Source organism: Hippoglossus hippoglossus, chromosome 20 (assembly GCF_009819705.1).
Source record: "Hippoglossus hippoglossus isolate fHipHip1 chromosome 20, fHipHip1.pri, whole genome shotgun sequence".
In the NCBI taxonomy this organism is placed as follows: Eukaryota; Metazoa; Chordata; class Actinopteri; order Pleuronectiformes; family Pleuronectidae; genus Hippoglossus; species Hippoglossus hippoglossus.
In genome coordinates, this window is record NC_047170.1 from 20,532,828 (window position 1) to 20,546,197 (window position 13,370).

General features: G+C 46.5%; 2 protein-coding genes across 4 annotated transcripts in view; one reads left to right on the forward strand and one right to left on the reverse strand.

The window, feature by feature from the left end:
• The window catches only part of LOC117753903 (zinc finger protein 70-like), a 4,344-nt gene extending 18 nt beyond the window's left edge, over positions 1 to 4,326 (forward strand). The window contains exons 1-5 of one of the 2 annotated variants that reach the window (XM_034572421.1): positions 1 to 139; positions 666 to 717; positions 751 to 873; positions 2,058 to 2,369; positions 2,679 to 4,326. The exon at positions 1 to 139 is cut by the window's left edge and continues 18 nt beyond it. In XM_034572421.1, the coding sequence (XP_034428312.1) occupies positions 666 to 717; positions 751 to 873; positions 2,058 to 2,369; positions 2,679 to 4,102 (1,911 nt within the window). In that variant the 5' untranslated portion in view covers positions 1 to 139 and the 3' untranslated portion in view covers positions 4,103 to 4,326. Of the gene's footprint in view, positions 143 to 656; positions 718 to 750; positions 874 to 2,057; positions 2,370 to 2,678 lie in introns of both variants that reach the window. The other variant, XM_034572420.1, reaches the window with a different exon arrangement.
• Positions 4,327 to 5,446: 1,120 nt separating this feature from the next.
• On the reverse strand, positions 5,447 to 11,352 carry chodl (chondrolectin). 2 transcript variants are annotated; one of them, XM_034572430.1, is made up of 8 exons: positions 10,792 to 11,352; positions 7,561 to 7,736; positions 7,121 to 7,290; positions 6,753 to 6,910; positions 6,619 to 6,663; positions 6,447 to 6,530; positions 6,201 to 6,297; positions 5,447 to 5,694 (listed from the first exon to the last, which is right to left on the reverse strand). In XM_034572430.1, the coding sequence occupies exons 1-8, from the start codon at positions 10,928 to 10,930 to the stop codon at positions 5,613 to 5,615; spliced, it is 951 nt and encodes a 316-aa protein (XP_034428321.1). In that variant the 5' UTR covers positions 10,931 to 11,352; the 3' UTR covers positions 5,447 to 5,612. The 2 variants fall into 2 exon arrangements, with proteins under 2 accessions (XP_034428321.1, XP_034428320.1); XM_034572429.1 differs by having other exon boundaries at positions 7,121 to 7,293; positions 10,792 to 11,350.
• Positions 11,353 to 13,370: the final 2,018 nt, after the last annotated feature.

Below are 13,370 nucleotides of genomic sequence, written 5' to 3' on the forward strand. Positions count from 1 at the left end.
GAAGAAGAAGCAGTGTTTCCGGTGTGGCCCGTGGTTCCGGGGGTGTCCGAAGTGAAACCGGAGTTTTTATTTTTAAGTCTTATTTGGTTCAGACGTTAAGTCGGCGTCACGGTGTGCGCACGAGCTGCTCCGCTCTCAGGTAAACCGGAAACATCCACCTTATCCTTCCCGCCTCGGTAACGCGTTAGCATCATGCTAATGATAGCATGTGTAGCATCCTTAGTGAGTTCCAGGAAACAGCTGATCAATGAATAATCAAGTCATCGATCACCTCACATCTCCTTGACGTCATCAAAGTTCATTATAGCGGGATATTGTCTGTTCAGGCTAATCACTGAATGACGTCATCAATACCACAGTAAATAACCTCCTGTGATTGGTTATCGATCATCTGATTATTGATCTGTTTGTGTAGATTTGAACTTGTAGCCGAATGTTGGGTTATTGGTGACATTACCTCTGTTCCCAGTGCATGATGGGATACTGAGTCCTCAGGGTTTCATAGAACACCGCAGTGACCAGGTCACCTGACCAACACCTGAGCCGCTGCCATTTTGGAGGCGGACTTTCCAGCTGGCGATGAACTGAGCATCTGACTGTTGCCATGACGATGGTGATTCTATGATGGTGACCTGTCCTCTGATTGTGTTACGGTGCTTGTTAAGATGTCGTCTGGACTTGTGGCGCCCCCTGGAGGAGGAGAAGAGATCTGCGAGTTCCTGCTGCGAGTGGAGGGGGAGAATGGCGTGAGGAGGAGGGAGGTGGGCTGTCAGTGGGAGAGTCCACAGCAGGAGACGAGGGAGGTGGGATGTCAGAGCGACTCAGCTCCAAGGAGAGACGCTGGCGTCCAGGTGGACCTGATGAGACATTTAGGTGAGGTGTCCTGCCCCCTGCAGGTAGACGAGTGTAACTACATCTTCACGTTCTGTTTCATGTCACCTGTGTTTTATTGTGAAAAGTCAGGAGGAAGTGATGAGGAGGGGGCGGACCCGAGCCCCTCAGTGTTTAGGTGCGTTCAAGTTGATGCGGTGCTGACTTAACACAATGCATGCTGGTTAGAATTTTTGTCTGACTTCATCCAGCGCTATTTATTTATATATATATATATATATATATATATATATATATATATATATATATATATATATGGATTTATAACCGCAGGTCGGGTGTGTAGGGTCTTAAAAATGAACATTTCTGATTAATAGCGGATGTGTTCAGGTGAGTGAAATAAGCCTCATACATCATTAATGTGTAAAATATTAATCACGTTCTCTAAAATGTAAACGACAAACGAAGAGAATCCAGTGCCGCCGGGCGCATCTTGGTGACAGGATGCAGGCTCATATGAAAACAGGGAGAGATGTACTGGGGGAGTTAGGGGAGGATAACCACACATAGTTTTATTACTTTTATCCTTGAAGTAGCCTTATCCTATGAAATTATTCAGGAGATAGTTTCCAGATTTACCTGGTCACAGCCCCCCCCCCCTCTGGGACTCGAACACGCACCAAAGTGACTCTACACTGTTGTGTGGTGCACACTCTCCTTAAAGGGAAGGATAACGGAAGTTTAACTCAATGACTGGTTGGTGAAGTTGATCTCTAACTCACCCAGAACATCTCAATCTCTCTGTTTCCAGATGCTCCGACACATCCGGTCACCAAAACACCAAATGCTCTATATATATATATATATATATAGATATATATATATATATAGATATACACACACACACACACACACACACACACGTCAGAAGTTGGAGATAAAAGAGAAAACGAGACAGAAAATGTAATGAATATACGAGCGACAGTGTTTAAGAACGGAAACAGGCTTAAAAGATGAAGACATTGTTGAAAAGAAGGGTCAGTTCAGTCGCCTGTTCCTGTTTCTATGGTAACCATGACAGTTGTCTGGATGTAGTGAAGACTGACGGTGGATCAGGGGCCCGGGGCCGAGCTCATGTTTGGCCCCGGCTCCTGTGAGACGTGCGGTAATGTGTTTGAGACACAAGGTGTCAGCAGAAGATGAGTTTTGTGTTTATTCGTCTACAGCCTCGCCTGCAGCGTCACCTGCGATGCTGCTGCAGTGTTTCTCAGTCAGATCTGACGGACCAGACGGGGGCGCTCTGCTGCAGCACTGCACCACAACGCGCACCAGAACCATCAAACCGGCCATCAGGCTTTCCCCGAAACTCACAGAGTCCAGGACCCAGAGGAGACCTCCGAGCTCCGACACTGCCAAACCAAACCCGCCTCTACGCCGCCGCCGCCGCCGCCACCGCCGCCACCGCCGTGAGTCACCTGATACCGACCCGGAGGACGAGGTGGAGGACACAGGTGATCCTAACTGGACTCCACCTGCAGGTGAGAGAATCATATCACATTTTATTAATTTATGATAAAATGTTTTAATCCGCAGTAAATCACATGAATTTAATTTGTTGTTACATTTTTATGATATTTAATAATTTATTTATTTCATAACATTCTTTTTTTCATGTTTTTTTACATGTTGATAAGTTTTTATTTTGTACTTTATCCTGTAAAATTCAGTATTTGTGATTTAATTTCCCACAAATTGTTTTAATATGTTGATAATTGATTTATCTATTTGAATCATTTTGAGTTTTTCACCTCCCCCTCTGTCTCCCCCCCCCCCTCTGTGTTCCCCAGATGGCGATGCTCCTTCTCCGTCGGCCCCCGGGGACGTGGGGCTGGACTCGGAGTCCCGGCATGGCCCTTTCGTGAAGCTGGAGGTGGACAGCATCATGTGTGACGTGTGTGGCAAAGTGATGAAGAACAAGTCGAGTCTGGCACGTCATTCCTTCATCCACACGGGGAAGAAGCCGTTCGCCTGCCACCTCTGCGACCTTCGCTTCAACCGCCGCGACAATCTGCAGCACCACCTGACCCGGCTGCACCCCAACGGCATCACCAAGCTGGAGAAGCAGCGCGAGGTGCAGGCGTGGCTGTGCGCTGTCTGCGGGAAAACCTTCAACTGCAGGTCCAGGCTGAAGGCACATGAGGTCGTCCACTCAGGGGTCAAACCTCACCACTGCGACCTCTGCCCCAAAGCCTACATGAGGACAAACGACCTCGAGCACCACAAGAAGAGCGTCCACGTGCAGGGCTCCTTTGAGCCTCAGCGGCCGAGCTCGCTGCTCTGTGACTTGTGCGGTAAAGAGTTCAAATGCAGGTCGCAGCTCGTCATCCACTTTCAGACACACACCGGCGAGCGGCCGCATCTCTGCGACATCTGCGGACGCAAGTTTGCCAGACAGCATCAGCTCAAACGTCACAAGATCCTGATCCACGCCAAACAGCTGAAAGGACAGGAGAACCCGCCGTACGACCTGCCGTTCGCCTGCAGCGTCTGCGGGAAGCGGTTAAAGTCTAAAGCACTTCTCGCTGCTCACACCCACATCCACACCAGCGAGAAGTCACACCGCTGCGGCGTCTGTCTGCGCAGCTTCCAACGCGCCACCTGCCTGAAACAGCATCATCTGCGCGTCCACCTGAAGGTCAGAGTGAACAATGCGCCGCATGCTGCCAGGTACAGGAAGTGCACAGCACAGGCGAAGATGTTCCCGTGTCCCATCTGCAGCAAAATGTTCAAATTTAAGTCTCTGCTGGCGAGTCACTCGTTGATCCACAGCGAGATCCGGCCTTACGCCTGTGACTTCTGCAGCCGCAGCTTCAGACGCCTCAGCCACCTGAAGAGACACCGTGAGGTCGTCCACGCCAACGGAGCGCGCCCGCCACAGAGCTTCATCTGCCACATCTGCGGCAAAGACAAGAAATGTCGCTCGCAGCTTGACAGACACGTCATCATCCACACCGGGGAGCGGCCGTTTGCCTGCAACCTCTGCACCGCTCACTTTAACCGCAGCGGGAACCTGCTGCAGCACAGGAAGCGCATGCACGGTGTTGGGAAGCCACCGCCTTCTGAGGAAGCCCCGCCCATCCTGTTTGATGATGACATGACGTGCAAACAGGAAGAGACGGTGGTGGCCGTCGACGCTCCGGCTGAGCGGTTTGAGGTGGCAATGATTGACGAGATGGAGACGGAGGTCGTTCAGGAGCTCGTTGCTTCCTGACGTCTGTACTTCTAACCTCGAACTGAAAACGTGCGAGCCGACGCACGTTTAGAGGAAGTGACTTTGTCTTGATAATAAATTCTGTCGTGACTCTTGGATGATCCTGAGAATGATCTGATGATCAGTGATCGATCAGTTATGGATTGATTCAGAATTAAACGTCATTCAGAAAACTTTTCTTCCTTCAGTTCATCTTTGTTAGATCAAAGGTTTCGCAGCTTTTAGCCACATGACTCATCGAGGCGTCTGATTTGTTGAATTTTAAATAACATAATAACAAACTGAGTCACAGAAACGTTTTTATTGATGTCACAAACCGACGAGCTGAAGACTCACAACACACACACACCTACGTACAGAGTGGGGGTTGGGGAGTCACGCTGAGCTGAGGCGTTTCCATGGCAACAGGAAAAATAAACAGCCCTATGAGACAAATTGTGATTGGTGAATATGGGCGATACAAATATAGTGTGACTGAATTTGATTGATTGAAAATCTTGTTAATTTTCTCATTAGAATTAATTGATTTAGTTTCTGGTTTAATTCAACAGATTTGAAATGAAAACGTTTATAGTGTAACAAGTTTCTCTTTGCACTGAGTCAGTCGTGAGGTCGTTGAGCACTTCGTGATTACGAGCTCTACGTTAACAAGAGAGCTAAAGCTAACCGCTAAACCAGACTGAGGGGAAAGTGTAAAACCACAGAATCAAATCAAAGCCTGAATAGATTTGTTTCTGTTCGTCAGAGCGACGTCAGGAGATGTTCACGGTGCGTTCAGGTCACGTGGGAACAGACGGTTCTCTTCAGGGCAGACGACGACAGGATGATGTCATCACAGGTCAGACGTGTAATAACTGGTTTATAAAAATGAATCAACAGCTGCATTACATCAGTTTAGTTACATTACAGAAAACAAACATGTCCATAGGGTTATCATTAAATTAATTCAGATTTAAAAAATCAGCATGAGATTAAGCTAGCTTGTTCCAGTCTTTATGCTATGCTACATTAAACTACATTTTCTGAACACTTCCTCCTGAACATCTTATCCCTGATCACCAAACACGTCATTTCATTGGAGTGTGTCCAGTAGGGGGCACCCTGACATCCTGTAGATGTCTGTGCAGTTGATTGTATAGTTCGACGTGATTTTCAGACGCGGGTGCTCCTCTGGCGCCACCTTCAGGTCACTGTATTTACTGTTAATTAGCATGTTAGCATTTAGCCTGGTAACAGATGGAGAACATGTCAAATATGATACCTGCTAATGCTACGTAGCCTCAGTAAAACTTTCTGAACAAGTTTGTTTTATCTCTGATTGTTTAAATTAACGGATAACCCCCCCCCCCCCCACGCTTTAGATCAAATGCTCATTAACATGTTTAATTAAGCATGAGTGGGCGGGCGTAACATGATACAACCACTGGAAACGAGCACGATTATTGGCTAAGCTGTCAGGTGATGTCATCCCTCTGCCAGCAGCATGCTGTGATGTCAGGGGGCGGAGCTTTCAGACCACCATGCTGTCGGCCTTGGGCGCTCTGGAGATCCACAGATGTGATTGGTCGGTGGCGGTCTTTGTGCGGGGTTCACTGCGGGGAGACAGATGACATCATCATCATCCAGCCCATATTATTTTCAATAGAACTTTTTTTCAATTTTAACAAGTCAAGCAGTTTGATCCCGGAGAACATGATCAACACAGCTGATTTTCAGATGTCACTTCCTGGAAACCGTTCTCTGCTGTTCTGAGGAATCTGCTCGTCACGTGAGTTCCAGGATAAAAGAATGAGATGATGTGAAACACGTCGGTTTCATGTCGTTCTCTCCTGGAAACATCCTGGTTCTTAACAGTGAAAAAGGAAGTGACCTGATTCAGAACCTGGAGAACAGAACAGCTGATTCAGGAGAACGTCTGGAATCAGCTGAACTGATGCCAGGTATCAACACACTCACACTGAGCCAACTGTAAATCATCTTTAACGAGACGGCTCGTTAGAGACTTTAAACTATTATCACTGACAAAGCTACACACACACACACACACACACACACTGCTTCCTCAGCAGGAGCAAAAGAGGCTGCTGGGAAATTTTACCTTCTGCTCAACATCTGAAAACAACATGTCCCAGAAGCCACCAGGATGAGCAGCAGCAGGGGGATTGTGGGAATGATTACGTAGACCAGTAACATTCCTGAAGAGAAGGAGAGAGAACATATGACTGTTTCCTGTTTATAAACAAGCCACGTGACATCACTGATCGTTAACGATGACATCACAGTCACTGAACCACAAAGCAGGGTTTGAGGTCATCAGGATAACTTCAGGTTTAGATGTTCATACCTGAAGCTGCAGCCGTGGTCACCTGAGGCCGAACCTCCTCGCTGCCCGCAGGCTGTTTAACCACACCTCCACCTGCTGTCGACTCTGAGGACACAACACACTGTTGTTATACACTTTGACCTGAAGGTGGCGTCACAGAGTCCTGTGTTAAGACCTAGGTTTTCCTGCTCACCTGTGTTCCGTCCTCCAGGTGTGTGACCGGTCACATCATCACGTTCTGAAAGAAAGAGAACGAACGAAAAGGAAAAAGAACAAATCCAACAAACTTTAATTTATCAGAGACTGAAGCTGATTGGCTGATGGTACCTGGTTTGTATTTGCAGATGAAGTTGTGTTTCATGTTGCAGCGGTCGTCGTTCCATTGGTAGAGATAAGCCCCACCCAGACCAGGAAATGCAGTTGGCTGATGGTACATGACGACGCAGGCCTCTCCTCCACAGGACGGCTCGTCAAAATACCAGTTCCTATGACATCATCATCAGTGTTATTACGTCATCAGTTTTTCGTTTTGTTGAGAGTTTTCTTGTCGCTCTGTCGTGTTCTGACACGTTTACGGTCTGACGACAGTTTCATGGTGTGGAACACGTCACTACTTCCTGCTGAGCTCAATGTGATTGGACGCTGGGTTTTAAACACTCATTTCTCTAAATGTTTGTGGGTCTGATGTCAATCACCTGAAAGAGGCGGAGCTACCGTCGGTCCACAGGTAGAGCTGCGGACAGGAAGTAAAGGTGCCGAGTTCAGGATGAGCCTGATCGACTCCGTCCACACGAGTGAGACCGATCCAGAAATCACCGTCAGCTATACCTCCTCCCCCTGCACCTCCTCCTGCTCCTGAACGAAGCTCCTGGAGACGAAGAGGCGGGAGATGAGAGAAGGGATGGAGAAGATGGAAGGAGGGAATGAGAGGAGGAGATGGAGAAGATGGAAGGAGGGAATGAGAGGAGGAGATGGAGAAGATGGAATGAGAGGAGATGGAGAAGATGGAAGGAGGGAATGAGAGGAGGAGATGGAGAAGATGGAAGGAGGGAATGAGAGGAGGGGATGTAGGAGAAGACGGAGGTGACGCAGGAGGAGACGCAGGAGGAGATGACCAGGTGTGTGTGTGTCTCACCTGCAGCAGGTTTTCGATGTCCGTCTGCTCGGCCGGACTCTCGATGCTGAGCAGCGACCCTCCGTCCATCTCACAGGCGCGACACGCCTCCCTGAACGCAACACGACTCGACACGTCGTGGAAATATGCGATCTTATAGCAGGGACGGTCAGGAGCACCTGAACACACCGTCTGACCTGAGAGACACGGGATGTTTAAACCTGATCCAAACCAGGAAGCTGCTTCTTCTTCCCATTGGTCCGTGAGTACGATGTTTCTCACTCGACCCCGAACAAAGAATATTGTTTCAATTGAACCTAAGAAACTTTGACTCCCACCTACAGGCTCGCGTTGACATTACTGTTAACCTTACTGTTACTTTTAAAGTTACTGTTTATGTTACTATTACTGTTAACATCAACGTTACTGTTGACGTGAACATGACTGATACTGTGGCCCCGGTGCTACACACGGGTTCGACATCAAACATCCAACACGTGTGTGAAGGCATCACCTGGAATTGACCTGCAGCTAAGATACGTCCACAACCAGGTCAGAGCCAACGACAGACTGTAAATAAAGATAGATGGATACAGTACAGGTCATAAACCCTCCTCCATGTTAGCAGATGGGACATAAACCAAACTAATAAATCGAAGAAGACGTTAAATAAATGTTTGTAAAGATGTTTCTGTCGTTTCAGGTCGTTCTCATCTCTCTGATGTTTGTTCAAGTGTTTCTCATCAGTTTGGTTTGAATCAGTTATTGATGATATAGAAACAGACTGAGACGTCATGATTGACATCACCACAAGATGGCAGCGTTTGTACCTGAGATATTTTAGCTTCATTTCTGGAGACTTGTCATCGTCTTCATTTACTTTTGATATTTTTGATTCCTCTGGATCTAACTACAGACGACGAATAAACAAGCTGAGACAAGGAAAAGGAGGAGGAGGCATTTTCACAACTTTCACAAAATCTGCACAGTATTGTGTGTGTGTGTGTGTGTGTGTGTGTGTGTGTGTGTGTGTGTGTGTGTGTGTGTGTGTGTGTGTGTGTGTGTGTGTGTGTGTGTGCGCGCGCGTGCGCGTGCGTGCGTGTGGAGCTGCAGTGATTAATACACAGTCTGGTTAGCGTCACACACACTAAGAGCTACTTTAAGTGATTAGCTGGATTCTCTTCTGCACCATCATCACTTTACTGTTAAAGCCACTAAAGAAGAAGCTCCTTATATAGATCTCCTACCCCCCCACCCCACCCCAACTCAGTGAAACCCATTGAAACCAGAGCATCAGTCCGTTCACACCTCCACCAACAATCTGCACCAGATCACACTCATCAGTCGGATTGTTAACATCATGAATCATTATCTGAGAAATCAGAAAAAACATTTACAAATGTTTAATCTCACAAAAAAGAGAAAAAATACTGGATCTGCGGGTGGACAGACAGACAGACGGGTGGACACAGACAGACGGGTGGACACAGACAGACAGACGGGTGGACACAGACAGACGGGTGGACACAGACAGACAGACGGGTGGACACAGACAGACGGGTGGACACAGACAGACAGACGGGTGGAAAGACAGACAGACGGGTGGACACAGACAGACAGACGGGTGGACACAGACAGACAGACGGGTGGACACAGACAGACAGACAGACGGGTGGACACAGACAGACAGACGGGTGGACACAGACAGACAGACAGACGGGTGGACACAGACAGACAGACAGACGGGTGGACAGACGGGTGGACACAGACAGACAGACGGGTGGAAAGACAGACAGACGGGTGGACACAGACAGACAGACGGGTGGACACAGACAGACAGACAGACGGGTGGACAGACAGACAGACAGATGGGTGGACAGACGGGTGGACACAGACAGACAGACAGATGGGTGGACAGACGGGTGGACACAGACAGACAGACAGATGGGTGGACAGACGGGTGGAAAGACAGACAGACAGACGGGTGGACACAGACAGACAGACAGATGGGTGGACAGACGGGTGGACACAGACAGACAGACGGGTGGAAAGACAGACAGACAGACGGGTGGACACAGACAGACAGACAGATGGGTGGACAGACAGACAGACGGGTGGACAGACAGACAGACGGGTGGAAAGACAGACGCGTGGACAGACAGACAGACGGGTGGACAGACAGACGGAGAGACGGGTGGATAGATGGACGGACAGACCGGTGGACAGACAGACGGGTGGACAGATGGAGAGACAGATGGACAGACGGAAAGACGGAAAGACAGGTGGACAGACAGACGGAGAGACGGGTGGACAGACCGACAGACGAACTGAGGTCGAACGACCACCGACTATAAATAAATATCAAAAGTAAATGAAGACGACGACACGTCTCCAGAAATGAAGCTAAAATGTCTCAGATACAAACACTGACATCTTGTGGTGATGACGTCATTTACAGTCAGAGTCTGAGCAGTAGTGATCGTGGTATCAAGGTCCCGCCCATACATGCTCTCAACCAATCCTGAGTCAGTCTCAGCTGTCAATCATGACGTCTGTTTTTTATCATCAATAACTGATTCAAACCAAACTGATGAGAAACACTTGAACAAACATCAGTGAGATGAGAACGAGCTGAAATGACAGAAACATCTTTACAAACATTTATTTAACGTCGACTTTGATTTGTTAGTTTGGTTCATGTCCCATCTGCTAACATGGAGGAGGAGGGTTTATGACCTGTACTGCGGCCAGACACCAGGGGGCGATGAAGCTGTTGTGTTGTCCACCTTAATTTACAGTTTTTAGTTCTATTTCTCTGCTGTTTCACTCAGATCCGTATTAAATGAGTCCATGTGTTGTTATTGGATGTTTTTTAACAGAATAAAAGGAAATTAAAGAAATTAAAGAAAATAAATTTTAAATAAATTTAACTACTTAATTAATAATGTGAGAAAAAGCTAAAATATTTAATTACGGATGAGACATGTTTTAAATGTTTCATCTGTTTAATTTTGTGTTGTTAATTTAATTAGTTCATCTTCATTTATGTTTAACATGTTTTACTCTTAAAACCCATTTAATGTGAAAAATATTAAAGTTCAGAATTCATCGAAATCAGTTTATTTATTAAATTTTTGTCCTCAAACAAACCTTAAAATCTAAATCATATATCTAGAGCTAGATCAATCTCTAAAAACTGTTAACTAACACACACTCACAACATAGTGTTTGACATTTATTTTCTTAACTCACCGCTCAGCACCCGAGCTCCATCCACCCAGGTGACCATTATCGCCATGACAACCGCGAAGACCCGCAGCATCACCGGGTGAAATAACATCGAGAATAATGATATAAATAAAAGTGTTTCAGTGGAGATTTTATCTCTCATAAAATTTCAAAATAAATGTCCTGCTCCTGGTTTGTTGTGTCCATCTTTGCTCGTGTTTGTCTGAAGAAGTGAAGCTGGAAATGTTTCGTCTGTGAACGCTGCTCACATCAAACTCCTCCCTCACCCTCCCCCCTCCCTCACTCCTCCCTCACCCTCACCCTCCCTCACTCCTCCCTCCTCCCTCACTCCTCACCCCTCCCTCACTGCTCTGGATCGATCGGCCCCATGGGGCCACAGATGTAACCTCCTCCTTCATTAAGCCCTGGGGGGCCACACACACATACACACACAGTTTAATTCACTTACCCCCCCCCCACACACACACACACACACTCGTGTGATAATGTTGCAGTTATGGGAAACTCTCGTCTTTGATCCGTGTGAATTTTCTCTCATCTTCATGTTTATATTGATTCATGTTCACAATAAAAAACTGGAACTGAAAATGTTTGTCGTCACTGACGAAAACACAGACACTTCAGCTGCTTTTATTTTGAAAGAACAGGAGCTGGTCACAGTCAGTTCAGCTGCTTTTATTTTGACAGTTCGTTTTGAGAAATGTTCACAAAACCATAAAAACAGAAAAAATAAAAGCACAGATTCATGTGGAGGAAAGGTGAGCGTGTGACATCCGATGATGAAAATCTTTGTGTTGAGTGAAACGTGAGCTGTGATGTGACAGAGACACTTTATTCTTCCTCTCATGCAGAATGGAAATCAATAGAAGCCTGAGCTGGTTTAATGTCGCTCACTCGTCTGAATCGACTGCGTGTGGATTGTCCCTGAACGCAGCACGGAAACATTCATTGGCCATAAAGACCTTTTCACCCTCGTCTGTGTCCGTCCGTCTGTTCATTAGTGTCCAACTGGGAGTCGTTGTCCTGTCACATTTCTTTCTGAACATCTTTCAGACGTGTCCTCTCGTTCTCTGAATTTTTAAAGATGCTAAAACTCAAGTCAATGACTCAAACTCTACTTCATCAGTTTGGGAAATGAGGAAACATTTGAAACAAACAGTTTCTAAATAAAAGTCATCTGGAGAAAATAAAAATCACTGTAAATGTTTGAAGGTGTCTGTGGTGAAACGTCCACAGATATACGTACTTTTAACAACATGTACGAATCAAGTCGGTTTCTTTATCCTGTGCACGTTCTCAGAAATGAACGTGGCGCCTCCACAAGATGTTATATGCACATGTCCAGTAGGGGCAGTGCAGGTGCTGATCTGTGTTGTGGTTGATTTAAGTGCGTTACTGTCGTGACCTTTAGAGGTAACCAGAAGCTGAGTCCTGTGATGCGCCCTCTAGTGGAATAATCTAGTACACGTAATAAAATAACATATGCTCACAATGAATTTCATTGTGGATGCGAACATGTGGCCGAAATAATTATTTATATTTAGCATAACTCTGACTCATTGTTTCATTTTAGTTTTTAGGGTTTTTTCTTTCATTTTGTTTCGTATCTTTGTTCCATGTGTGATTCTTTTACGTCTGAAGTTTTCTTTGTTTCAGCTCCTGATGGTGAAGGTAAAGAAAACGGTCTGATCTATAACCTGGTGTGTGTTCCAGTAGCAGATCATTTCACTTAGACTCTGATGTCATTAACTTTCCTCTGAATCTTTAAAGTGATTATGTTCAGAGTGTTAGCGAAGCTGCAGGTTTGTTTTCACTGGAGCAGCTCTCACTCGCTACTAACGTTAGCTTGTCTCTGGTGACGTTTGGGTTGTGTGTGTGTGTCTGTGTGTGTGAATGTGTGTCTGTGTGTGTGTGTCTGTGTGAATCTGTGTGTCTGTGTGTGTGTGTGTGTCTGTGTGTGTGTGTGAGTGTGAGTGTGAGTGAGCGTGTGTGTCTGTGTGTGTGTGTAACTATGTGAATGTGTGTGTCTGTGTGTGTGTGTGTGAATGTGTGTGTGTCTGTGTGTGTGAATGTGTGTCTGTGTGTGTGTGAATGTGTGTCTGTGTGTGTGTGTCTGTGTGAATCTGTGTGTCTGTGTGTGTGTGTGTGTGAGTGAGGTAATCAGCAGTAAGTGCAGTGTGTCTCTGGACGGAGACGATCAGCCGCCTGTAGCCAATCAATAGAGCGATCAATACTGGGAATGGAGGGAGAGATCTGTGTGTGTGTGTCTGTGTGAGTGTGTGTGTGTATTTTCCTGACTTCATTATGTAAAACACTGATATTGTGTTTGACTCTAAGTTGAACCCACATCTCAGATGATTCTGAGATGTGGGTTCAACTTCAGCTCATGCACACACACATGCACACACACACACGCTCACTCTCACTCACACACACACACACACACTCGCACACGCTCACTCTCACTCACTCACACACACACACACACGCTCACTCACACTCACACACTCACACACACACACGCTCACTCACACTCACGCACACACACACATTCACTCACACAAACACACACTTGAGTTAAT